Source organism: Mesocricetus auratus, unplaced genomic scaffold (assembly GCF_017639785.1).
Source record: "Mesocricetus auratus isolate SY011 unplaced genomic scaffold, BCM_Maur_2.0 Super-Scaffold_100004, whole genome shotgun sequence".
Lineage (NCBI taxonomy): Eukaryota > Metazoa > Chordata > Mammalia > Rodentia > Cricetidae > Mesocricetus > Mesocricetus auratus.
Genome location: NW_024429189.1, coordinates 95,152,632 through 95,178,480, shown reverse-complemented (window position 1 = coordinate 95,178,480; position 25,849 = coordinate 95,152,632). Strand labels below are relative to the sequence as shown.

Below are 25,849 nucleotides of genomic sequence, written 5' to 3'. Positions count from 1 at the left end.
CCTCCCGAGTGCTGGGATTAAAGGCGTGTGCCACCACTGCCCAGCTGAAATTGGACATTGGTATCTGGGGTAAAGGCATCTCCTCTGGACTGTCATTTGATCTCTTCTTGTCCCACTGCTATCTTGCTTTATACTTCACTTTGTGCCAAGACCAGGAATTTATAAGTAATAATAAGCCTCTTTGTGTGATTTGAGGACTAAGTGGTGGACCCCCAATAGACCAAAAAAAAAAAAAAACCAAAAGACTAAACCAACACCCAAGAATATACAGAGCTCCCTGTATATGAAACATGCCAAGAGTTCTTTTCCTGACAGTTCATGTTGTCATGGTAAGGCAGTACATCATCGCAGGACTGTGAGGTAGAGCACAATGCTTGCCTCGTGGCTGGAATGTAAGAAAGGACACCACAGCCCCCTTCAAAGGTTTCCAGAGTTAGCCTCTTCAAGGACCTAGCAGCTCTAGTAGGCCCCACCTCTTAAATGTCCCACGACGCCTACAAGACTGGAGATAGACTCTAACATGTAGCCTTCTGGGATCCTGCAGATCAAGCCAAAGCCATGCAGGTTTGCTTTGTACACCCTGCTGTTCTCTGCTCTAGAATGGCCTGCCATCTTGCTCTCATATCAGCAGTGGATGAGGGACTTGGCTTATTGTATGGGCAGTGTGTGTCTCTTGGTACTATTATTTTATACTTTACATGTATTACTTTGCTATTTTAATTGACATTTTCTAATAGTAAATGAAAAATTGTCCATATAGTTACCTGTGTATCTTTTGGGAGAATTGTCTGGCTAAGTATTTTGTAGTTTAGTCGTTCACTTCTTACTGTAGAATTTTGTGATCCTGTGCCTGTGTGCATGTGTGTATGCATGCATGTGTATATGGGTGTGTGTATGCATGTACGTGTAGGCTAGAGGTAGATGTCATCATCTTCAATTGCACCTTCACTTTATTTTGGTGGGACAGGCCCTCGGCCGTCTCAATGATCCTGGAGTTCTCTGTTTTGGCTAGGCAGGTAGGCCAGTGAGCCCCTGGGATCTATCTGCCTGTCTCCCTCTTTGCTGCAGGCCACCAAGCCTTGCTTTTCTGCACGAGTGCTGAAGACTCAAACTCTTGTCCTCATGCTCATGCAGTAAGTACTTCATTCACAGTCATCTTCCAGCCTCTTTCCAGAGTCTACAATCTAGATACAAGTACTTCATCAGATATGTGATTTGCCAATCATTCCCCTGGCTCAGAGCGTGTCTGTATCTTCCCAATAGCGTCTTTTATAGAGTCAGAGTTGTAGTTTTTCATGAAATGTATTTAGTTCTGTGGAGGTATATGTGTGCTTTTAAAAATTTTGGAGATTACGGGCCGGGCGGTGGTGGCGCACGCCTTTAATCCCAGCACTCGGGAGGCAGAGGCAGGTGGATCTCTGTGAGTTTGCCAGGCTGAACCAACAGCCTCCAAAACAATACAGAGAAACCCTGTCTCAAAAAACCAAAAAAAATTTTTTTTGGAGATTACCCCTAAGTCTACATCTCAGTACCAGTTAAATGTAAGTTATTTGCATAGAGGTTAGAAGTGTGAGTTCATTTAGTTTTGCACTGTGGAATTGCTCTTGTTCCAGTATAATTTTTGGGGAAACTCTCTTTGCTTTTACCCCCTTGTCAGAGTCCTGTTTCTGAGGTGGGAATAGTGGCAATTGCCTGCACTCCTACTACCAGGCTGGACAACTGTCTGGTCACTCACACACAGGACCTGTATAGATTCAGAAGCCATGGCCTGGGCTGGTAGGTGAGGCGAGGCTATGTAAGACCAAATGCTAAGTCCTATCTTGTAACCCCATGACTTTAATCGAATTGTGCTGGCTGCCTGGTATAGAGAAGAGGTAAGAGGCAGTGAGACTTCAACAGCCTCACACATCCCTGTAGTGTGTGGACTCTGGATCCTTGCAGGTTAGCCTGATAGTGAGTCTGATATGCTGCCACAGCATAGAAACCAATCAGAGGTGTTCAACAACAGTATTGCAAGAGGCAGGGCTGGGCCACCAAGTTTTCCCACTAGCTAGTGAGCAATATGATATAAATTAAGGTAAGCATCTCCAGATGGAAAGAAATGCTGGATCCAAACATAGGTCCTTTATTATGCTATATTATGATGACATTGTAGAGTTACAATTCAGTGGATGGAAAAGGAAAAGCATAGTCATATGCAGAATTAGTGTGTGTGTGTGTATGTGTGTGTGTGTATGTGTGTGTGTGTATGTGTGTAGAGGGTGTGGTGCGTCCCACAGACTGGTTCATTACTCAGGGAGGAGTGATTATTAACACTAAGGAGGACTATTGACACAGGAAGGATGGACTGTTGATACAGGAAGGATGGACTGTTGATACAGGAAGGATGGACTGTTGGCACAGGAAGGATAGACTGTTGATACAGGAAGGATGGACTGTTGGCACAGGAAGGATGGACTGTTGGCACAGGAAGGATGGACTGTTGATACAGGAAGGATGGACTGTTGATACAGGAAGGATGGGCTGTTGATACAGGAAGGATGGACTGTTGGCACAGGAAGGATGGACTGTTGGCACAGGAAGGATGGACTGTTGGCACAGGAAGGATGGGCTGTTGATACAGGAAGGATGGACTGTTGGCACAGGAAGGATGGGCTGTTGGCACAGGAAGGATGGACTGTTGGCACATGTAGGAAATGATTGACACAGAGAGGATCAGTGGTAGGACCATTGGAATATGGAGAGAGGACCTTTGATAGAGATGACTATTGGCACATAGAAGAAGGACCATTGGCATGGGAGTGTGGCTTTCTAGGGACCATGTGCTAATTAAGATGTCAGTGCAGATTACAGTGGAGAAAGAGTATTCTGGGCAGGGTAGGCAGGGAAGTCATTGGTTAAAGGATGCTTCTCCCAACAGGGCATAAAATCTTTAAAATATATTATTGTTACTGTGCTCTTACATAGATGACCCTGACTGTCTATTTGGATGTTCACCCAGCATACAGAGCATAGCTATGGTGTAACCAGGTCTCATTTCTTTCTTCAAAAATCGATCTGTGTAAAAGGCCAAGAATGAATGTTTCTTTCATTTAGGTAGAAGAGATTTGTAGATGGGTGAAAGGGAGGGAAGAAAGAAGTGCTCTGCTTGTATTGTTGTTCCAGAACGTAACTGTAAAAACACATTGTCATTGACCATGAATTCATGAATCCTTGGATCCTGTACCAGCACAATACAGTCTCAGTTTTTCTTATCCATTTACCCTGGTATTCATGTGTGGACTGGCTGAAGCATGATTATTTGTTACCTGCAGAGGTCCATGAGAACTTGTCAGGCCCTCAGTGGCCTGGGGACATGCTTAGTGTGTCTCAGAGTACCCCCTAGTGGGACAGTGTCCCAACTGTAGCACCTTTGCAGCCTAGTTGCAGTGTAGAAATCCCTGGACCATGTGGGACCCCTGCAGAGGACACCCCTGTGTCTTTACGCAGGCATATTAAGATTGTGAAAATGTCACCATCTTACATGTTAAATAGGCAGGAATTTTATTTTTGTCTCCTATACATGAGCGCTTGTCTACTTTACACTGGCTTTGTGAATACCAACTATCACATATTTCAGAGTGTCACATAGGAATTTATATGTCCCAGTTGACATGACCTGTGGCATTTGTATACCAGCTTATTAAGATTAGTTTATTTATTCTCCTTCAGGTGTATTTATGGAGTTCAGTTATTTTCCCCTTTTAGGGAAGGTGGGAACTTTTTTAGTTCCTGTCTGTGGAACTGAATTGAGGGATTGATTGCTTCATGGCAGGATTTGGGGTGTAATGGCCCTACTGAGAAAAGTTGTTTCTCTGTAGCTCCTGGTTGTCAGTCACACTAATGGGACCCAGTGTTTTTACATTGCCAGTGGGGGTGGAGTGCTGTGGGCAAATTATAAAGTCTTCGAGTAGGCCTGAGACAGGACCACATCTGCAGTGAGGTCATTCCTGCCCATGTACACTGTTTGCAACTTCCTCCCCTCTCTGAATGACACCTCTTATTCTCATCACTCTAATTCTCTTTCCTCTTTCTACCATCCAGCACATTAACTGTTCTTGGTGGATCTGTATGTCCAGAATGTAAAATCCTCAGTGGTGGCTATCTTTGTGAACAAATCAGTGTATAAGCACCCAGAATTCACCATGCTGCAAAGGGACTGTTGGGTTGCTGCAGAAGGGAGAAGTCTTGGGAAGGAATGATTCCTCCTGAAACCAGGGGAAAGACCTTCCCTCCCAGTCTTGTTTTCACACTTACACAATATGAGACAGAAATACTGGAACATATACAGATCCTGAAGGCAGAAGTAACTATTTTGCCAGACTTTAATGACCCAGTTTTCTTCAGGTTTTGTTATCCATGGCTAGCTGGGTGGCCTGGGACGGGCCCCCTAAAGCCACCCTGTGACTGTGACATCCCATTAGATATTTCTTGACTCCATTTTTTTTGAAGCCACTTAGTGCCAGCCTGTTTGTCTTAGGAGTGTTTAAACATGGTTGGTTTCTCAACATTCCTGACTTCCTGATGTGGCTTAGAAGTGACTTGAGAGTGTCCTCTACAGTTTCATGTTCTGGGGACTTGATCCTCATTGAGGCGCTCTAGGTGGTTGTGGTACCTGTAAGAGAAGGTTAATTCACTGGGAATGGGGTCTTTGGGAGTGGTTGATGTAATTCTCAAGAGAGTGTCAGTTCCCCTGAGAGAAAGTTTTTATAAATGAGCAAGAATATTCCCCAGATCTGTCTGGGTTCTTACAATGCCACGAGTGCACACATCTGGCATTGTCACACTCGATGTCTTGAAAACCTCAGAGGGGGCTGGAGGGATGACTCAGCCATTAAAGGCTAGGCCCACAACTGAATTGCCAGGAGAAAATCAAAGGTCTAATTGGTAGTGTTGTCCAATCTTTGATGTTATACCTTCAAAACTGTGATACAAATAAATCTCTAAGCTTCTCAGGATCAGGTGTTGGACTGCATCTTCAGAAAAGAGACAAAGACATCAGTCCTTTCTAGTTTCTCTCATCTACCCCCTTCCCCAAGATGCTGAATATGCTTGGGACTGGTCTACCCAATAATGTTTCTGCATTCTCTTTCATTTCAGTTCCATTGGTCCACATGGCTTGGTTTCCCATTTATGACCCATGTGCTGCGGAACACCTGATGTCCCCGATACCACTTAGTGGCACCTTACCTATCACATGGGGTATATTCTAGCCTGATTTATTTCCTTGCTGCTAGGAGTACAGCAGTGATAAACCTAGAAGCCAACTGTCTCTATGGTTATGACAATGCTTTGTGGGTTAAACAGAGAGCACTATAGCTTAGTTATAGGGAAGTTCTTTTGGGGGTTAGATTTTTTGCTTATATGGATGTATGCACGCATGCGTGTGATGTCTGTGTGGTTGTGTTTATCTATGTATGTGTACAGAAGCTAGAGGAGGGTACCAAATACCTACTCATAACTTTGTGCCTTATTTGTTGAGGCAAGGTCTCTTAGTATGAAGTCCTCTATTTTTGAGTAAGCTATAGCCAGCCCCAATGAGCTTCCTGTTTTGTCCCTCCCCCTTTGTATCCCTGAGGTCACAAGCATACAAGAGACTACAACCTGGTTGTTAACTGGGTAGTGGATCAACTAATCACTAATATCTACCACTCTTGTCTCTCCAGCCCTAATTTAAGATTTTTTATTTGGTGGAGTGGGGAAGCTCAATGCTGATTTTCATTGTGACTATACCAGCATACACTCCATGGTGGTTGGGATGAAATTGATCCACATAGGCCTATAGGGGGTAGCACTCTTAGGAGGTATGGTCTTGTTTGAGGTTGTATGTCACTGGAGCAGGCTTTGCGGTCTCAGATGCTAAAGCCAGCCTCAGTATCACTCTCTCTTCCTGCTGACTGCCAATCCAGATGTAAAACTGTCAGTCTCTGTCCAGCACCATGTCTGCCTGCGCTCCACCATGCTCTCCGCCATGATGACAATGGTCTAAGATCTGCAGTATAATCCAGCACCCAATTAAATGGTTTCCTTTATGAGTTGCCATGGTCATGATAACTCTTCACAGCAATAGAAACCCTTATTGAGACACACTCCCATAAGCAGTGGATAAGTGTTCTGCTTTCTTCACATCCTCACCAATGTTGTTTATTTCATGATGGCCAATCCAAATAGATTGAGATGGATTCACAAAGTAGTTTTTTTACTGTTATAAAGGTCATCTGTTTTTTTATTTTATAATTTTTATTTTTAAATTTAAATTAGAAACAAGGTTGCTTCACATGTCAATTCCAGGTCCGTCTCCCTTTCCCTCCCCTCCTCCCATGCCCTCCCACCAACCCCTCCAATATCCCCTCATTTCCCCAGGGAGGGTGAGGCCCTCCATGGGGGTGTCCATAGTCTGTCATTTCATCCAGGGCAGGGCCTAGACCTTTCCCCAAGTGTCCAGGGTAAGAGTGCACCTCACATTGTTGGATGGGAGTCCAAAGTCCATTTGTATACCCGGGATACATACTGATCTACTACCCAAGGCTCAATAGATTACCTAGGCCTCCTCACTGACACCCACATTCAGGGGGTCTTGACCAGTCCCATGCTGAATTCCCAGCCATAAATCTGGGATTCAGGAGCTAACCCTTGTCAGGTCAGCTGTTTCTGGGGGTTAAACCATCCCAGTCTTAACCCCTTTGCTCATCAGTCCTCCCTCTCTGTCACTGGATTTCTTGAGTTCAGCTCAGTGTTTAGCTGTGGGAGTCTGCCTCTGCCTCCATCAGCCACTGAATGAAGGTTCTGTGTTCCAGACTCCCTGGCCATGGAATTGTAGGCTGGCACTCCCCAGATATATGTCTAAAATCCATATATGAGAGAGTACATGTCATGTTTGTCTTTTTGTGACTGGGTTACCTCACTCAGGATGGTTTCTTCTAGTGCCATCCATTTGCCTGCAAATTTCAGGATTCCAGGTTTTTTTTCTGCTGAATAGTACTTCATTGTGTAAATGTACCACATTTTCTCTATCCTCTCTTTGGTTGAGGGGCATCTAGGTTGTTTCCAAGTTCTGGCTACTACAAATAATGCTGCTATGAACATAGTGGAACAGACATCCTTGTATGAGTGGGCATCTTTTGTATATATGCCTAAGAGTGGAGTTGCTGGGTCTTGTGGTAGGTTTATTCCCATTTTTCTGAGGAATCTCCATACTGATTTCCAAAGTAGCTGTACAAGTTGACACTCCCACCAGCAGTGGAGGAGTGTTCCCCTTTCACCACAAACTCTCCAGCATAAATTGTCATTGGTGTTTTTGATTTTAGCCATTCTGACAGGAGTAAGATGGTATCTCAGAGTTGTTTTGATTTGCATTTCCCTAATGGCTAAAGATGTTGAGCACTTTCTCAAGTGCCTCTCAGCCATTTTAGACTCCTTTATTGAGAATTCTCTATTTAGTTCTGTACCCCACCTTTTAATTGGATCCTTTGGTGTTTTGGAGACTTGCTTCTTGAGTTCTTTGTAAATTTTGGAGATCAGCCCTCTGTCAGATGTGGGGTTAGTGAATATCTTTTCCCATTCTGTGGGCTGCCTTTTTGTTTTGATGACTGTGTCCTTTGCCTTACAGAAGCTTCTCAGTTTCAGGAGGTCCCATTTATTAATTGTCGATCTCAGTGTCTGTGTTACTGGTGTTATGTTCAGGAAGTGGTCTCCTGTACCAATTTGTTCAAGGATACCAATACACAGGTAGACAATGGAATTGAATTGAATACCCTGATATTAACCCATACATGTATGAACATCTGATCTTCGACAAAGAAGCTAAAAATATACAATGGAAAAAAGAAAGCATCTTTAACAAATGGTGCTGGCATAACTGGATGCTGGCATGTAGAAGAATGCAGATAGATCCATGTCTATCCCCATGCACAAAACTTAAGTCCAAATGGATCAAAGACCTCAACATAAATTCAGCCACACAAAGTAGTTTAATTTGCATTTTCCTGAAGGCTCCAACGTTAAACACTTAAACAAATATTTATTGGCCAGTTATTTTTCTTTCATTATGGATTCTGTTTCTTAGCCCATTTATTTCAAATTTTTAAGTGTGTTCTGTAAGTATACTATATTTACATCATTTCCACCCCTCCCTTCCTTCAGCTCCATGTCCTTCCCCACTTCTTGAATTGTCCTCTTCGATAATTATTTTCTTATAAACACACATACTCCAATTGAGTTATTTTCTTGTTTTACTGAGTTCTTTGTATATTCTGGTTAAACCTCTGTCAGATGTACAGTGTGCAAAGATTTTTCCCACTCTGCATGCTGTCTCTGCACTTAATAGTTGCTTTTCTCTATGAGCTCTGTAACTTCCTGAGCTTCCTTGATTGTTGGCCTTCTTCACTGGCATTTAGAGTCATGAGTAGTAGCTCCTTACCTATGCCTGTATCTTGAAAGGTTCTTCTGCTTGTTACTCTTATATTACACATTTTCAGGTCTTATGTTACAGATTTCTAGTTGACTTTGGTGCAGGGTGAATGATACGTAGCTAAGTCTCATTCTTCTTTGTATAGATAGCTGGTTTTCCCAGTATCATTTGTTCAAGAGCTTGTCTTTTCTCCAATGTGTATTTTGGTACATCTGTTAAAAATTAAAAGAACATAGTTATGTGGTGTTTTTGGATATTTTTACATCATGTGAAGATGTATTGCTGTGATTGGCATAATAAAAAGCTGAATGGCCAATAGCTAGACAGAAGAGTATAGGCATGACTCCTGGGCAGAGAGAGAACTCTGGGAAGCAGAAAGGCGAAGTGGCCATCCAGAAGCAGTAGAAGAAGAGTATAGGCATGACTCCTGGGCAGAGAGAGAAAACTCTGGGAGGCAGAAAGGCGAAGTGGCTATCCAGAAGCAGTAGAAGAAGAGTATAGGCATGACTCCTGGGCAGAGAGAGAACTCTGGGAGCAGAAAGGCAAAGTGGCCATCCAGAAGCAGTAGAAGAAGAGTATAGGCAGGACTCCTGGGCAGAGAGAGAACTCTGGGAAGCAGAAAGGCGAAGTGGCCATCCAGAAGCAGTAGAAGCAGGATGGACAGTATGGAGATGAGGTAATGAGCCTGGTAGAAGAATGTAGATAAAAAATAATATGGGTTAATTTAAGTTCTAAGAACTAGTTAGGATCAAGCCTAAGCTGAGGCTGTGAATCATAATTAATAATAAGTCTCTGAGTCATTTTTTTGTGGGCTGGCAGTCCCACCGAAAAAGTACTACTACATATAGTGTCCAACGTAAAGGCTTGAATATCAAAACATAGAGCCTTTGAATTGTAACAAAAGTTCTGGACATGGAACTCGACATGGCTGCCTAGTCCTCCAGTCTCTCAGGTGGCCTGATGCTCAGTGTACTGAGATGTTCATTGAGCAGAGGCACCACTAGGGCTTCTGACTGCCGGCTTGAGCCAGCTGCCGACATGGAACCATCAGGTGGGCAGACTGCCCTTTAACTCAGCTCTCACATTCAGAGTGCTGCAGACACACAGAAAGGCAGGTCCTGACATAATCTTCTACAAAGGTACAATATGCCTAAATAGGTGCTTGATGCTAAACAATGAAAAGAAAATGGATATAGAGAGTGAAGTAATAAAACAATAGCCACATAAGGATAGGAAACAGGTTGTTTGGACCTTATATGGTACTGTATTAATTTTGAATTTTCTGAGTGATAATGAAAAAGAATGACAGCTGTTGAGAGGCATTGGATTATGGAAGGGACTGCTGAAGTAAACAAACTATACTTTAGGGTGCCTTGGCTTCAGAATGGAAGTCAGGAAATGTGTTGCATTGGGGGAGAGGCTGTGCTTTTGTTTCCACTGAAAACAAATAGCTATGGATTCCTTCAAAATTAGTAAGATTGGATTTGATTGGAGGAGACCTCCTGAGGAGTCTGGCTGCAGACATGAGGGAGAAAGCTAGGAAAGACTGCGGGACAGGCGATGTATTTGCTGATCTTCTGTCCATGTGTCCTTTGCAATCTCTGGTGGAGTTCTGAATGGATTCTTTCCTTTGCAATCCAGATGTGTATCCTAGTTGTCTTGGGGTGCGCACCTGCCAGCCCCCTTCCTCAAGCCTTAATTTTAGCACCTCAGGATCACTTTAGATTCTCTCAAATAGTCAGGAGCTGAATTTTGCTTTGTGAGCAGTTCAGAGTCCATTTAACCAATAATTCATTTTTATTAATACAAATACTGTTGTAACACTAATATAAGCCATTTGATGTTAGAACCAAACACTACAACCAAAAAAGCATCACCAAGATAATATTACTGAAAGGTGATAAAATTTTAATGAAAATAAAAAATGTAATATGTAATGTAATTTAGATAATATAACAAAATTATTACAATCAAAATAATCAAACAAAAATAACATAACCAAACCATTACAATGAAAATAATATACCCAAATTATTATTATTTTTTTATATATGCAAATTATTAACAAAATAATATGAGGAATTGTTACAGCCAAAGTATTATAAAAAATACAAGCAAAATAACATATCCTAAATACTATCAATAATATAACAAAAACAGTATGACTCAAATAATGTAACCAGATTAACATAATAGGTATATAATAGAAATATTATAAACAAGATGATAAAACAAAAGTAATATCTCTAAAAACTGATAGAATACCAAATGCAATGAAAACATTATAACCAAGCATATATAACTATAATTTTGTAATGAAAGAATTTCAAACAAATATTGTAATGAAAAATTATGATCAAAATATAATAATAACAAAAATGAGTGAAAACAGTATAACCAAAACAATATAAGCAAAATAGTATGAATAACGTCAGCTGTATGCTGAATATATGTTCTATCTCTTTTTAAATCCTGTCTGACTTGCAGTTGTCAAGTCTGTAATCTTCGCTGTGATGCTGGGATCTGACTATTTGTCTTCCCTGAGTCCATCTTTCCTGTTCCATAGCTATCACCCTCTTGTTCCACTTGTTGGGGTGACCTATAGACCCTCATCCCCTCACCTCTTCCTCACCCTTTTCTCCTCCTTGTCTCTCTCATTGGCAAGCTGTGTTGTTTCCCTGTGGTAACAGCCTGCATTCATAGGATCCCCTTTTCTCTTATCCTACTTTGATAATGACATCAGGTCTCTACATCATTATATTCAGTAGACTATTGAGGAGGGTCTCTGACAGGATTTCCAAGGACATTGCTTATGGCCAGTACGCAGGCCTGACCTCATGCTCTGATTTCAGTCACTCCTCCTTTCCAGGTACCCTGCTGTACCCCAGAGGGGCAGTGACTTCTTAAGTTCTTCCTCCACTGGTCCAGGGCTCCTGAACTTGGTGTGACATCACAGCTCCCTGTCCTTAGTTGCTGGATATGTTTTTTTTTTTTGGAACCCTCCAAGCTGTTATGGAATCCAATGAAGGATTGTCAAGGGCCTTTGTAGGCTGCCATCTGTGAAGGCTGAGGTTCACTGACTGCACTGGTTTCCCTCGTCACATTGCTGGAACACATCCTCTCCCTGGATTCTTTATCCTGAAGGGATGGATGTTGGATTCTGCAAGTGCTTGTACCATGAGGAAAAGCTCTGGTTTCTTGGTGAGGGAGGAAATGGCAGGGGTGGGCAGGAGCTGTACAAGGACAGAAAGAAAGTGTTGTTAGGATAAAAGGCTTGTGCTACCACTGCTCAGCTCAAATGGGTATATCTTATAACTCATTCACCAACACTCTTGACCCCTGAGACAGATGGAGTTCTGTCACACCCTGCAGCATGGAAGGATATTTAGTGAGTTATTTTTACCACACCCATATGCCAAGATGTAGAGACCCTTAGCATTTCACTAGAGGTTTCATCCCACTTTGTAAATCCAAACAGAAAAAGATATTACAAGCAACCAAAGTGAGTTTAGGAGTGTGGTGCCAGACAGGGTTGTTTCTGGCTGTGTCCTGATTATGACGTTCTCACAGAATTCCCTACCCACTCCATCCTTTTACTTCCCAGCAATTTCCCTGTTTCCAGAGACTAGAGATACCATGACTTCATTTGCCCATGGAAATGTGACTGATCATGTCCTTCAGGGGCCCAGCTCAGGGAACCTCACTTCATGTGGGAGTAAACATATAAAACCTCGTGGTAGACACTGGAATTTCCCTTCTCTCCCAAGAGACACACAGTGAGAGTCAATTCCCAGTGCTGATTCTCCATTGTTTTACATCTAGATACATTTTAAAACGTCACCTGAGTTCACACAGGAGTTGTTGCCTAGACAATGTGAGTTTAAAACTTTTTCTGAGAGTTTACAAAAGAAACAACAACAAAGGCATGCAGATTGAAGCCTTGTGTTGTGGATTGCATGGTGGTTTGCTCCAATCCAGTGGAAGAACTGGGATTTAAACTCTTCTGTACCTCGGCAGAGCTCACATCCCATATGCTCCCATCCAAGAGGCAACTCCAGATCTGGACAGCAGAGCTTGCTCCCATGTCTACACAGCCCCGATTACTGTTTCGGGGACTCAAGGAGAGAGATAGCCCACGCATGTGGAGCCCCTGGCCAGGCCCTCTGCTCACCTGGCTCACGTGCAGCCCCATGCTCCATGACCCTGCTGATGGTTCCCAGGCCTGAGAGCCTAAGGGGCGCTCTGGCGCACCCGGCTCCAGACCCAGTGGTGTGGGTCCTGGTTCTGGATCTGAAAGGGAAATGAGAGGTGAGTCCAGTAGGATGGGCCCATGCTTGTTCTTCTCTGGGCATGACCTTGATCCACCCATTCTCCTGGCTGATCTGTGTCTACCCATTGCCCTGACTGAACCCTGGCAGACCTCTTCACACTCTTGTCTCGTGAGCAATGCTTGGTAATCTATGACTTGGAGGAACTCCTTCTGCAACCTTTGGAAGTCCTTGTACAAGTCTTGCCATGTGTCTCTGCCCAGCAAGAATTGAAAGATGCTCCTCCTGGATGTGGGGTCATCCTCTTCCATGTCACAGGCGATATAGCTGCCACAGAGAAAAGCAAGTTCATGTCCCTACCTGTGACAGTGAGAGGCAGCTCTAGAGATAGGATGGGGAAGCAGTCTGTTCAGGGTGTGCTCAGAACTCAGGCCAGGAGAAGCAACCTTCCATTTCTTCCTTCTCAACTTCTTTCATGATGTCAGGACACTCTCTTCCCTCTCCTACATGGTCCCCTGAAAGTGTCCACTACTCTGGCTGAGGGTCACCTTAGGAAGCCTTAGGAGTGGGATTGGGAAGAATGGTTCCCATGAGATGCTCACAGGGCCAGGAAGAAGTGGATCCTGTTGTAGAGATGTCCAGGGAGCCCAAGTCGGCCAAAGTACTCCACCACCATGGACAGCAGGTACTGTGTGGACAGAGAGCTGGTTAGAGAAGGAAGGCAGTAGACAAGGGGGCAAGAAATCTCAGTGGGGCCTGGACCTTCTGCATCTGCACAATATAATCTAATGATGCATAGAATGGGGGCTGGCGTCCATTTTCTTTGTGGATGTCAGCTGAATGGAAAACCTGAAGGAACTTGGGGCATATGAAAAGGATGGGCAGCCTATGTCTCCTGCCTCTGTCCTTGAGAACAGCCCTGGGTTATCCTGGTCTGGAACAGTCTTATCTTTTCTGCCTATTCCATGAGGGCTGTGACTGTAGAATATCTGATCTCACAGGTACCTTGTCAGTCACTCTGAAGAAAATGTCAGCTGCCAAGAAGTTCTGGACCACAGGATCCTCTGCAAAGAAAGCAAGCATGAGAAGGACTTGGAGTTCCCATCTGGTGGGTCACATGAACTATATTTGGGAAAGTTTAGAAGCAATGTGCAGCATTCAGACCTGTCTCCCTGAGCTGGCTCCTGAGAGTAAGCAGGACCTCTTTAAGAAAGTGTTACCCTTCCTATCAGGGACATAGTTTGTCCTTTCATTGACAGATTCATGTTGTTTTGCATTTTGAAGTTTGCAGTTGTCGATTCCTGAGCTTGGTCAGTGATGACATTTGATATTTTTCTTCACCAAAGTGATTTAGCATAGCTTTCAATGTTAAACTTTACTTCACTCAGTATGATAGGTGTGGCCTTTGAACTCTATGACCTCACAGTCTGCCCATTTACCATATCTGGACTCTACCAAGATCCCTTGCTCTGTGTGGTAACTGAGTCCTTGGGCAGAGATGGAGAGTTCATAACTCCATGCTTATAGCCTCCCTCCTTCCCTTCTTTCCTGGATCCTCTGCCTCTGAGGTAGTGACCAGCTTTGCCTGCTCCACTGATGTCTTTAAGGTCCTTCCTGCAGGCACCATTTTCCAGTTTAGACTTGGCCCTTTGGAGTTCCACATGTCAGCTGCCCAGGCAAAGAACTCTTGCACAGGATGTGTCCTGTGCAATTTCCCTGACCCTCAGAGGGCACTGTCTGATGGTGTGTTCAAGTGCTTAAAGCATTCTGTTCCTCTGCTATCCAATATGGCTCCCCAGAGCCACATGTAGGCAGTGAACACTGGAATCTCAGCTGAAGTGATGGAGGAACTGAACACATGTGTACATGGTTTCTTCAGCTCATTTTAAACAGAGCAAATAGCTTCCTGTGACTGGTACATGTGCTAGGTAGTTTACCTGCCACACTTGGTCCCAGATCTATGACTTGATTTCATCTCAGAGAGACGTTGTGTGCCTTACTGGTTTCCTAACCCTCTCCTGTCATCTTCCTGTCCTCCCTGTAGGTGCCATGCCCTTCTGATGCCCTCCTGTGATGCTATCTAGAGATGGGAGCAGCTTTATTTGTAAATGCTTGGGGTTTTGTGTGTGTCCCCACTAGTGCACTCCCAAAGCAGGGATCAGTGGCCTTTGCTGTTTCTCCAGTCGCTACTATCGTGACTGCTGGTAGGGATATGTGAGTGTAGAAGCACCGTACTTCCATATTCAGGAGCCTGGTTTCTTCTCTTTGAAGACTTGTCACCAAAAGGATCTTCCCCATATTCCCGGGGGCCTTCATGTATGTCACTTGACAGCCCATGAGCACTGTGGGGAGCTTTGAACCACTGCTCCCCACAACTCCTCCTAGATTTTGAGTATTGACCCTAAGTATTCAATCATCAGTTTAGAGAACCCACCCAGAATTCGGTAGAAGGCTTCAAGGTCCTCAGGCTGGTAACTGAGTCTTCTCTTCTTGTTTATGATGAGTTTTGTGCCCTCAATGCGGTCCACAGTCCATATGCTCCTCTTGGTCCTCCTCCTGAAGAACTTCAGCTCTGAGGCAGCTTCAGGGGTAGCTTCAGAGGTACCTGAGGCCTGCAGACTGCTCTCCTGGGCAACTGTGGGGACAAATCCTTCTCAGTTAGCATGGATGTGTCCACAGTGGGAACACTGACAACGTCCTGACCATTACTCAGGAACTGATCACTTCATGAGGACAGAGTGACAAGTAGTCACTGTCCTGCATCTGGTTCTTCAGACAGAGAACAGAATGTCCAGGAATGATGGACACATACCTGCTTTGACATCTGTCAGTGTGCTTGTCTTCTGGACTCTCTTCCTTTTGGATCGCTGCTCAGGGACATCCCCTGCAGAAGCATCACTGGAGGCAAGAATGGTGCAGGCTTCTGGATCTGCAGGAAGGAAGACCTCACATGACCACAAGAGGGACAACCAGAACATTGCTGTGTTCTTCCCTTTCATAATTCTCTGTGACATGTGAAGAAATCTGGGAGGATGGCCTTTATTCATCTATAAAGGAGACTAGAAATTGAGTTACTGTGTTCTGTTGTTTGTCAAACACAGGGCCTGCAGGACAGCCCTATGGAGACAGATGAACTTATTGATCTTCTATGTACCATAGCTACAAAAGTGATCAAGGATGTGATGTCCTGGCTCTCCAGGACAGCTCTTGGTATGGCCCTGTAGAACTTGATTTAGGACATTTTGTGAAGAGTGAGTGACTAAGGATAGTTTACATGCTGTTTCATTCTTACTGGGACATGAATATCAAGGGGCATGCATACACATACCAGTCATGGTATTCTCCAGTTTCCTTTTGCTCTGTCCCCTCTTCCTCTTGGATCTGTGCTCAGGGACATCCCCTGTAGAGGCATCTGTGGAAACATGAATGCTGCTGACCTGTGGAGCTGCAGGAAGAGAAGACCCCCAAATGGGCAGTGCTGAGTGTTTTTTTCTCATACACATTGAGGAACAGGTGATGATATCTATGAAGAATGGCCTAATCCGCATACGCATTTATCTATAATTTTGGCTTGGAATTGAGTCCCTATGTACCTTTTTTTGCCATGCAAACACTATCCTCTGGCACCTCTTTCCATGAATCATTGTCTGTGCAGGACACTTTTGGGGAAGCAGTTGTTTCTGATCTTCTGTCTGTCATAGCAAAAAAAAAAAAGTAAACAAGAAGTGACCTCCTGGCTAACCAGGACACCCCATGCCATGCCCCTGTAGATCTTGATTCAAGGTAGTTGGGTCTAGGTGCAGTGCCCATGTTGTTTCATACTTCATGCATCTGGGTGCCAAAGAGAAATTGCCAAGGGCCACACACACCTGTCTTTACTTTCCCAAGTCCTTTTTTCTTTTGAGCTTTCATTGGGTTCTGAAGCCTTGGAATGGAGTCTGAGGTGACTGATGTAGACATAAAGGAGTCTTGTCTTCTTTGGTTTCCCAAGCAAAGCCGGGGCTCAGTCTGTCTCCAACTACAGGCTATTTCTCTGTAACCTCTTCCTTCTAAAACAAAATAATAATAATAATAATAATAATAATAATAATAAAGTTGCACTAGTAGTTACATTGTCAATGGTCGCTGAAAGGTTTTTTTGTGTGATGGCACTTGAATGTAGGACTTCACACAAGCTGACGAAGTGCCTTCCTATGGAGCTATACCCCACCATTCTTGATTCCTTATGAAATTAGAATTTAATCAGTACTTAAGGAAGACTCAGTTAGTCTGGTAGTCTGTGAGGTACGGACCACAGATCACCTCCTTTACACATGAGAAGGTGACTTCTGGACTTGCCTAGTATGTGTCGTTTGCTGTGGGTGCACCACTGTGGATTTACCAATGGGAAGATTGGCTACTGAGCATCAGACATGTTTCCAGTAGAGTCAGGCTGGGTGACCTCACATACCTGTTTTCATTGTCATCACCTCCTTCCCCATCTCTATGAATCACTATAAATTCACAGGTAATTAAATCTCCTTAAAAATACTTCCCATGTGTCCCACACCATCTTCCTATGGCTCCCTCTGAAGGGCAGTCATTGGTAGACAAGACTCCTCTTGAACATCCTCCCTTGTTTTCACTTTACTCTCTCTCATGTTCACCTTAATTCTCGTTCTCTGTTTCCCTTAGTCTAAATCCTGTTTCCATTCCATCATATCACCAGCTGTCTTCTGGAGATTCCCAGGCAATCTTGGACACACCTCCAAGACTCTCTGAATGAACATAGTTGAGCCCTGACATTCAGTCTAGCTTAGCATTGGGTGATACTCACCTGTGTGAGTACCTGTTCCACTCTCTCAAGATCTAGGCCCTCATGGGTTTCTCATAGCTTCCCCAGAGCTCAGTCTCACAAGTATGAGGAGAGCACTGCTGGTAACTATGTGAACTCAAACATTCCGAAGGCTCTGATGACCTCACACTATTCTACCAGAACTTACTCCTTGGTCTATTAAAGAAATACACCCAAGGAATAGACCATGGACATCTGGGACAATTGGCTGGAGTCTCCTCTGGACACTCAAGTGCTCCTTTCCTATTCCACTCTTATTTTCTTTTTAGTCTTCACCTCGTTCCTTAGATTTTGGTTTTTTTTTATACAAATTTAAAGTGATTGTTTGGTTTTCTCTATGTATGTTTCTAGTGTTTGGTCTATGCGTTTATGAAACTCATTTAAAATGTAATATATAATTTAAAATACAGATTAATAGTTGTCTTTAATAGTCAAACTTAAAGACATATTAGGTATGTTTTGAAGGTGATACACAGATATTTTTAGATTGATAGTTGGCCTTCAAACACTTGAAAGACCTATAGAATGTAGGTTTTCATAACAGTGAGACACATCTCCTGGTAGCACTAATCTATTTTAGAGAAGATGATGGGCATTGAAGAAACTCCGTATTGAGTTCCTTTTTCTTTATGGTAAAAACTAGTCTTGTGGTCAAAGAAACTGTGCCGTGTCCGCTGCGCAGCCTGCGTCCAAGGTTGTCCGGGATTGACAACACAGAGACTTGTTCAACGATGTAAGGAAAACTTTAAGCAGGCCCCAAAAAGGCTCAAGAAAACTTCCCAAGAAAGGCCTCCCTCCAGAAAAGCTTCTGCTCTCTCCTCTCCCCTGGCTGGTTCTGCTCCGACACCAAAACTGATCTGGACGTGTCAGAAGAGGTGGTTAATCTTTGGACAAGGTCGAGGTCAGGGCGGTTCCAGTGAGCCAGCCCTTTACAAGAACGTATTGCCCTGGGCATTGTATTGTTTTTAGTAAACGTGTTTTTAGTAAACATTGTCTTACAGCTGCCTACTCCCAGGCTGATGGGGAAGTGGGTCTCTGAACAAGGTCTGGTGTCCCCACAAAACTGCCCTTGCTTCAATTTCTGACAGTACACTGTCCAAACTGAGTCAGCAGGACACACAAAAGGACTACACCCAAACTTTGTCAAAACAAGGTAATAAGTCCTTCAAAATTCCCTGATTTTCAGAAGTGTCTGTCAGATATAGTAAGCCTTCAGGCCAAAGGTGGATGCTTCAACTTTACAGAAGACCCTAGGCTTACTTTCCAGGCTTCCAGATGCTCCTGTTGTTAGATAACATTCCCCTGTTCTGGGGTCTTTGACGGAGTTGAAGACTAGATAGTCATAGTTAAAGTTTTCCTTTCTTATAATAAAATGTAAATTGGGTATAAACTTTAGAATCTTAAAGATAAACAAAATAATAGAGTATTTTCTCTACTTTTGCCAAATATAAATGAACTGGATATTGTAAATGTAATTCTTATCTAATCACTATTTTGTTACCATGTTAAGGTTAAAAACTTCCTTTTTGATTACACTAAAAGGGGGAAATGCTGTGGAATAATCCTTCTGTATACTGTGAATATGTATGACTCTGATTGGTTTAATAAAGAAGCCAACAGGTGAATAGGATAAGGTTAGTCAGGAGAGCCAAACAGAGTGCCTGAGAAGAGAATGGACTCAGGAGTCACCAGCAGATGCAGAGAGAAGCAATATGGAGTGTCCAGGGATCCATAAGGATGATTCCAATTAAGAATCTAAGCAGTAGTGGAGAGGCTACCTTAAATGCCCTTCCCCTATAATGAGATTTATGAGTACTTTAAATGCCATCCTTCCTATAGCCTTCATCCCGTAGAGATTCACAGTTAAGCACTGAGCCAAACTTCTGGAATCCAGGTGTAGAGAGGAAGGAGCGATGAGCAAAGTGGTCAAGACCATGCTGAGGAAACCCACAGAAACAGCTGACCTGAGCAAGTGGGAGCTCACGGACCCCAGTCTGACAGCTGGGGGGCCAGCATAGGACCCAACCAGGCCCTCTGATCATGGGAGTCAGTTGGGAGGCCTGGGCAGTCTGTGGAGCCACTGGCAGTGGAATCAGTACTTATCCCTGGTGCACAAATGGACTTTGGGAGCCCATTCTTTATGTAGGGATACTCTCTCAGCCCCAAATGATGTGTCAGACTATGATGATCTCTCATGGGAGGCTTCACGCTCCCTGGGGAGTGGATGGGGCAGGCATGGGAGGATGGGAGGGAGAAGGAACTGGGATTGTTTTTAATTTAAATAAAAATTCATTAAAAAAGAGTTAGCTAGTAAGTATGGAGCTTGAGCTGTTTGCTGACCATTTTACTTTGTCATGTTATTTGTCTTTGGTTAATATTATGCTATAATCAAATCATCTTTAAAGTCTTTTATGTTGATACCAAGGTTTTATGCATCTGTCAGAACGTATACCTAGAGATAATCCATTCCCCTCTCCAATTCTTCCTCGTGGTAAGGCTTTTTATGACTAGTTCAGCACCCGAGGGAGATGGAAGTTGGTCACCACCCTTACATGGGTTTTCCAGATTCACATGCACAGGATTATGTTTTTATATTTAGTTCTGTGCAGGTGTGTGTCTCATGTGTGCTTTTGTGATCTCTATCAAGATGTACTCAATTCTATGACAAGAGCCATCATGCTTCATGCTTCCTTTCTAGAATGTTCTACTCTGCTCAGAGCATGGCTGTATGTTTGCCTCTTTCCACCCTCTGTTTGGGTGTGAGCCTCTTGGGCACAGAGTCAAGACTGACTTGGATATTGTATTTCTGGCCCACAAGGCTGATACACAGTAGATATTCATTCAGTAAGCCCTTGTCGAAGGAATAGCTGCTTTTCTGAGGTGAGCTTGAGATTTATCATAGGTCTTTCAGTGGGTCTTTTTGGTTTAAATGTCCATTCAGGATGTTGCTTTCTCTGTGACATCTCTGAATGTTTATGTCTTCTTTTGTCTGACTTGTCCAACTCTGCCCATGCTACCCTCTCCTGGCATAACCACATCTCTGTACCTCAGCTCCCTCTTGCTGCCACATAGGTGAGTGTAGCCTTGGATTCTCTCCTGTGGGTTGCTTGTCCTCTCATGGGAGTTTCTCACTTGCTTTTTTCATTTCCTGGCTTCACTTATTTTCCCTTGTGTCCTGGTTGGATTTTTTTTTTTTTGTCAACTTGAGACAAGCCAGGATGTCTGGGATGAGGAAATGTCACCTGAGAAAAGGTCTCCATTGGCCTGTAGGCAAGTTTGAGGAGCATTTTCTCAATTAATGATTGATGTGGGAGGGGCCAGTGGTGCCATCTCTGGGCAGCTGGTCCTGGTGGTATAAGAGAGCAGGCTGAGTGTCCACGAGAAACAAGCCAGCGAGCGGTGAGTGATCCATCCTTCATGTTTGGCCAATAGCTCCTACCTCCGGGCTCCTGCCCCGGGCTCCTGCCCCGGGCTCCTGCCCCGGCTTCCCTCAATGGACTGTAACTTGGGATGTGTAAGCTTAAATAAAACTGTTCCTCTCCCTCTCCAGGTTGCTTTTATCTGTGGTCTTTATCACACCAACAGAAAGCAAACTAGGACAGCTGTGTTTCAGGAAGAAGCCATGTGCCCATGTTTGCGGATGCATTGGGTCAGCAGGATCAGGAAACAGCACTGTGTCTAGTCTTCCTTGTGAAACACCTTCATGGTTTCCTGATGGTACTGGAACAGAGAAGGGGGATGCAGAGAAAGATGGAGGGAGGAAGGAAGAGGAATGGAGAGTGGGAGAGGGAGAGAGAGGACAGGAGAGATTGATCTATATGACTTTTATTAGCTCTGCCTTACCAAGTCCTGTGGATCAGGACTCTTACACCTTCCTTAACACACTCCTGCAAGTATGAGAATGGTGCCTGGGAATGCAATGTCCATCCCATTCAGCTATAGCATCCTAAAAGAAAATTGTCACTAGTCAGCACTGCTGGATGTAATTGCCTAATATATTGACATGGACGTTATTTTGCAATCTCTGCTACAGGGAATCTGTGTTCTCCCCAGGTGAACCCCTAATTTTAGGAGTCTCTAAGTAAATAGCACCATCCTCCATGAAGACCTGGATCACACTCTGCAGGTGGACCATATCCCAGGTTCCATGTTCCAGTCAAGATGATGCTCCGAGCAGTTGTCACCAGCTCTACCTCACACTAGCAGGCGGCTGCCTTGACTTTGTATGGAGGCATGCTGTTAACTACGCCAAGGGGGTAAGACTGGGGGTCTTATTCCTTTCTCTTCAGTAAAGACAAGTGAGGATGTTGACCATTACCCATGGCCCACTAAAAAGAGATAGGAGAGTGAGAAGAGGCAGTGTGTAGAATGTTTTTGAAGTGAGGCTGTCTTTGGGGGTGTTGCCATTGTGACTAATTCTTTCCCTGACTTTCAACTGTGGTTCTCAAAGGACCACTGATTTTTTTAAAAAGTGGTTTTGTTTTGTTTTAAAATCAGGCCAATTTTTTCCACAACGTGTAATCTTGCTTCACATGGTCACACTTAGAGATTCTACGTATTTGCTGCCACTATTCTTAAATGCTTATGGATGTGCCTCAGCATGAATATCCTTGGTGGTAGCCATCTGTCATGATGTAAAGTTGATTTTTGTTGGAGAACTATCCACATGTTTGTTGATATCAAGAGCAAGGTAGGGAATGAGGGCCCAGCCACCTGCTGGACCATGTGAGGTCTGAAAAGTGGTGACCTTGTCAGGGTTGTATTGGGATGAAGCACTGGCAGCCATTTGGGCTTTTTAAAAACAATTAAAAATTTCATTGTGTATTGGTGTTTTGCCTGCATGTGTGTCTGTGTGAGGCTATCAGCATCCCTGGAACTGGAGTTACAGACAGTTGTTAGCCCGATGGAACTGAACCCAGGTCCTCTGGAAGAGCAGTCAGTGCTCTTAACTGCTGAGCCATCTCTCCAGCCCCTGCTTTAAGTGTCTTAAACAGGATCTTCTGGATTCTTCAGAGTACACTAGACATATTTACATTGGTGTGTTTGCTTTGAAAAAATGGAGCAGGGGGAGCAGGAGAGATGGGTTAGTGTTAAGAGCACTGACTCCTCTTCCTAAGGTCAGGGTTCAGTGCCCAGCACCTTCATGGCCACTTACTATAGTTTAACTCCAGTTGCAAGGATCTGACATCATCTTCTCCTTGGATTCCATATGCATGTGATGCGTAGATAAAAAGCAAGCAAGACAGTCATGTGCCTAAAATAATAAAATTACATTGAAAGTGGAGGGACAAGATAGTAACTTCATTGTAGTTCATCTTCCCTATACATACCCAGTGATGCTTCTGATTCACTGGCGTACTAGAAGGACATTTAACCCTATGGGCAGAGCTTTCCCTGTCCCAGCCTCCCCACTTCTAAAGTAAGAATAATGGAACTTGTCACACACACTCTTTCTTCCTTTCTTTTATGTGTTTTGGTATTTTTGCCATGGGTGTCAGGTCCCCTGGAACTGTAATTACAGACAGTTGTAAGTTGCCATGTGGGTGATGGAGACTGACCCAGGTCCTCTGTAAGAGCAGTCAGTGCTCATAATCACTGATCCATCTCTCCAGCCTCTCATACACTATTTCTTTTTTATTTAAATTAGAAACAACCTTATGTTACATATCAATCCCAGCTCCCTCTCCCTCCCATCCTCCCATGCCCACCACTGACCCCCCCACCATGTTTCTCTTTCTGTGACTGGGTTACCTCACTTAGCATGGTTTCTTCTAGTTCCATTCATTTGCCTGCAAATTTCAAGATTCCATTGTTTTTTTTTTTTTTCCTGCTGAGTAGTACTCCATTGTGTATCCATTCTTACTAGGGGCATCTAGGTTGCTTCCAGGTTCTGGCTATTGCAAATAATGCTGCTATGAACACGTTCAAACAGATGTCCTTGTTGTGTGAATGTGCATCCTTTGAGCTCATACACTATTTCTGAGGGTCGAAGGAGATACTATTTGGCAAATACTATATGATCAATGCTATAAATCAAAGTTATCAGTCATAGTGGGGTAGACTCTACTCATCCCCATGTCTGATTATACACTATGTGATATAATGCCAAAATATATGATTCTGCCCATGAGCATGTATATGCACGCAAGTATATGTGCCCACTCTGTGCACACTCCTGTGTTGGTGTCTTTCTAGCTACCTCCTTGACAGGTATAGGCATCTGGCATGTGATACTATCATTGACCAGTAGGTGGCACAAGCTGTCCATTGTTGATACTAGTTTGGTTCCACTCAGAAGAGTTTTTCTAATCTAGCCAGGGCTTTATGGCAGCGCTTAATCACATGGCAAGGAACATGCAATAACTACTGGTATTTCTGTAAACACACATGCTAAGAAGCAGCTGCTATTTGGGAGGAGGGAGGAGAGCATTCATCCAGAGGTCTCCTGAGGACAGTCTATATAAGGAAAACCCTGCAAGTTCTTAAAAATCCAATAGCCAGTCAACCTTTGTGACTCATTGAAACATTAGGAATCCAGAAAGACAGTGGGAATACATGCTGTGGATTGTAATGTGGTTGAAGGCTGCCTGTCTGCTCTACTCCCTTCCCCAAAGGTCCAATCCTGGAGTCAAGAATACCTGCAGAGTGAGCCTGCCTGCACTATCCAGCGCCTTCTGCACCAACGCAAGTATTCTTGCCTTTTCTTTTGTCCTGGCAACTTGCCCAAGTTAGTCCTTTCTCTGGAGGAAGGTTTATTTGAACTTCATTCTACCATTAATAAAATTGGCACCAGACGGATCTGAAGCTGAAGAAAAAACAAAACTCAGCCAAACAAAAAGCAGAACCTGCCCAACGATGGGGTTTCAGTAAGTGCAGAAACTTTACACAAAATTTTAACGGTGGTACAATACATATGGTATGGAACTCATCACCTCAACTTATCTATCTATCTATCTATCTATCTATCTATCTATCTATCTATCTATCTATCTATCTATCTATCATCTATCTAGTCATAGGCAGGGTCCTGCAGTGTAGCCTGGATGGACTAGAGTTTATAATCTCCCTGCTCTGGGAGTACAAGCATGTGCCTCCAAGCCCAGCCAGCTTCACCACTTGAAGGGTGTATAGTTCAGTAGTGTTAAGTGCCTTCGTGTCCAGCATCCAGAACCGTTTGCTTCTCATGGAACTGGAACCCTATACCCATTACATGGCTTGGTAAACACCCGACGTTCCTCCAGCTGCTACCAATACCATCCTGCTCTGTGTCTCTAGGGACTTGATTACTCCAGGGGCCCCGTATAAAAGGAATCATAGAATACCTGTCATTTTATGACAGGATATATTATGTATTGTGTATTATATGTTATGTATTTCTGTTTTCTCCCAGGTAAGTGGTATTCCATTGTGTACATGATGATTATTTTTAAAGATTGTGTGTGTGTGTGTGTGTGTGTGACTATGGTGGCCACAAGAGGTTTTTGGATCCCTTGGAGCTGAAGTTACAGGTGGCTGAGAGCAACCTGCCATTGGTCCCTGGAACTGAAACCCTCTGCAGCCCCCATGATGATTAATGTTATATGCCACCTTGACTGGGCTAAGGAGTGACCACATAGTAGGCAAACATTGTGTCTGGATGTAGCCGAGGGCCTCTGCTTGTGATTACCCTTTGAGTCTGTAACTGACTAAAGGTGACCCACCTTCACCAACACTGGACAGGAGTCACCCAGTCTGTGCAGGGCCTAAATGAAACAGATGGAAGGGTGTGATGTCACCTCTTCCTGAACTGGGACATCTCTCTTCTGAGTCTGCACTTCAAGACTACTGATTCTCAGACTGTGGACGTCAGGACTCTCCACCCCTGCATCCACGAGACAGCGTTTTAATGGGGGCTCATGCCACCACTCATTGTCACTTCGTGGGTCAGACATGGTGGTATCTTGCGGCAATCTCAGCACCCAGGAAGCTGAGGCATGAGAGTCTTGACTTTGGGGCTAATCTGGGTCACAAAGCAAGATCCCATTTCAAACAACAGAACTGACATCAACAATAGAGAACAGGGTTTGTTTTAACCGTGACTTCCTTAGTCCTGGCCTGGTGGCTGCTGGGTGAAGCTGAGTTTTGGAGTGAATGATTTAAAACACCACCTAATAGCATCTTCAAGTGTGTGATGCAAGGCAGAAACAGAAAATCCTCCCCCAAAGCTACAGTGTTGAGACTGCGAGGGCTCAATGCAGACTGGGCTGTGCCACACACAAGTTAGACATCCTGCATGTTTTATCATCTAGTTCAGGCCTT

General features: G+C 43.9%; 1 protein-coding gene and 1 long non-coding RNA gene across 2 annotated transcripts; one reads left to right on the top strand and one right to left on the bottom strand.

The window, feature by feature from the left end:
• Positions 1 to 386: 386 nt before the first annotated feature.
• On the top strand, positions 387 to 24,449 carry LOC121140243. Its single transcript, XR_005877035.1, has 4 exons — positions 387 to 564; positions 13,719 to 13,825; positions 21,605 to 21,807; positions 24,166 to 24,449. It is a non-coding gene; the product is annotated as an uncharacterized LOC121140243 (long non-coding RNA).
• On the bottom strand, positions 10,875 to 17,621 carry LOC121140242 (speedy protein E4-like). Its single transcript, XM_040744944.1, has 11 exons — positions 17,534 to 17,621; positions 16,578 to 16,766; positions 16,311 to 16,409; positions 16,046 to 16,162; positions 15,530 to 15,646; positions 15,152 to 15,352; positions 13,723 to 13,781; positions 13,320 to 13,405; positions 12,870 to 13,044; positions 12,621 to 12,739; positions 10,875 to 11,682 (listed from the first exon to the last, which is right to left on the bottom strand). The coding sequence occupies exons 2-10, from the start codon at positions 16,675 to 16,677 to the stop codon at positions 12,680 to 12,682; spliced, it is 1,014 nt and encodes a 337-aa protein (XP_040600878.1). The 5' UTR covers positions 16,678 to 16,766; positions 17,534 to 17,621; the 3' UTR covers positions 10,875 to 11,682; positions 12,621 to 12,679.
• Positions 24,450 to 25,849: the final 1,400 nt, after the last annotated feature.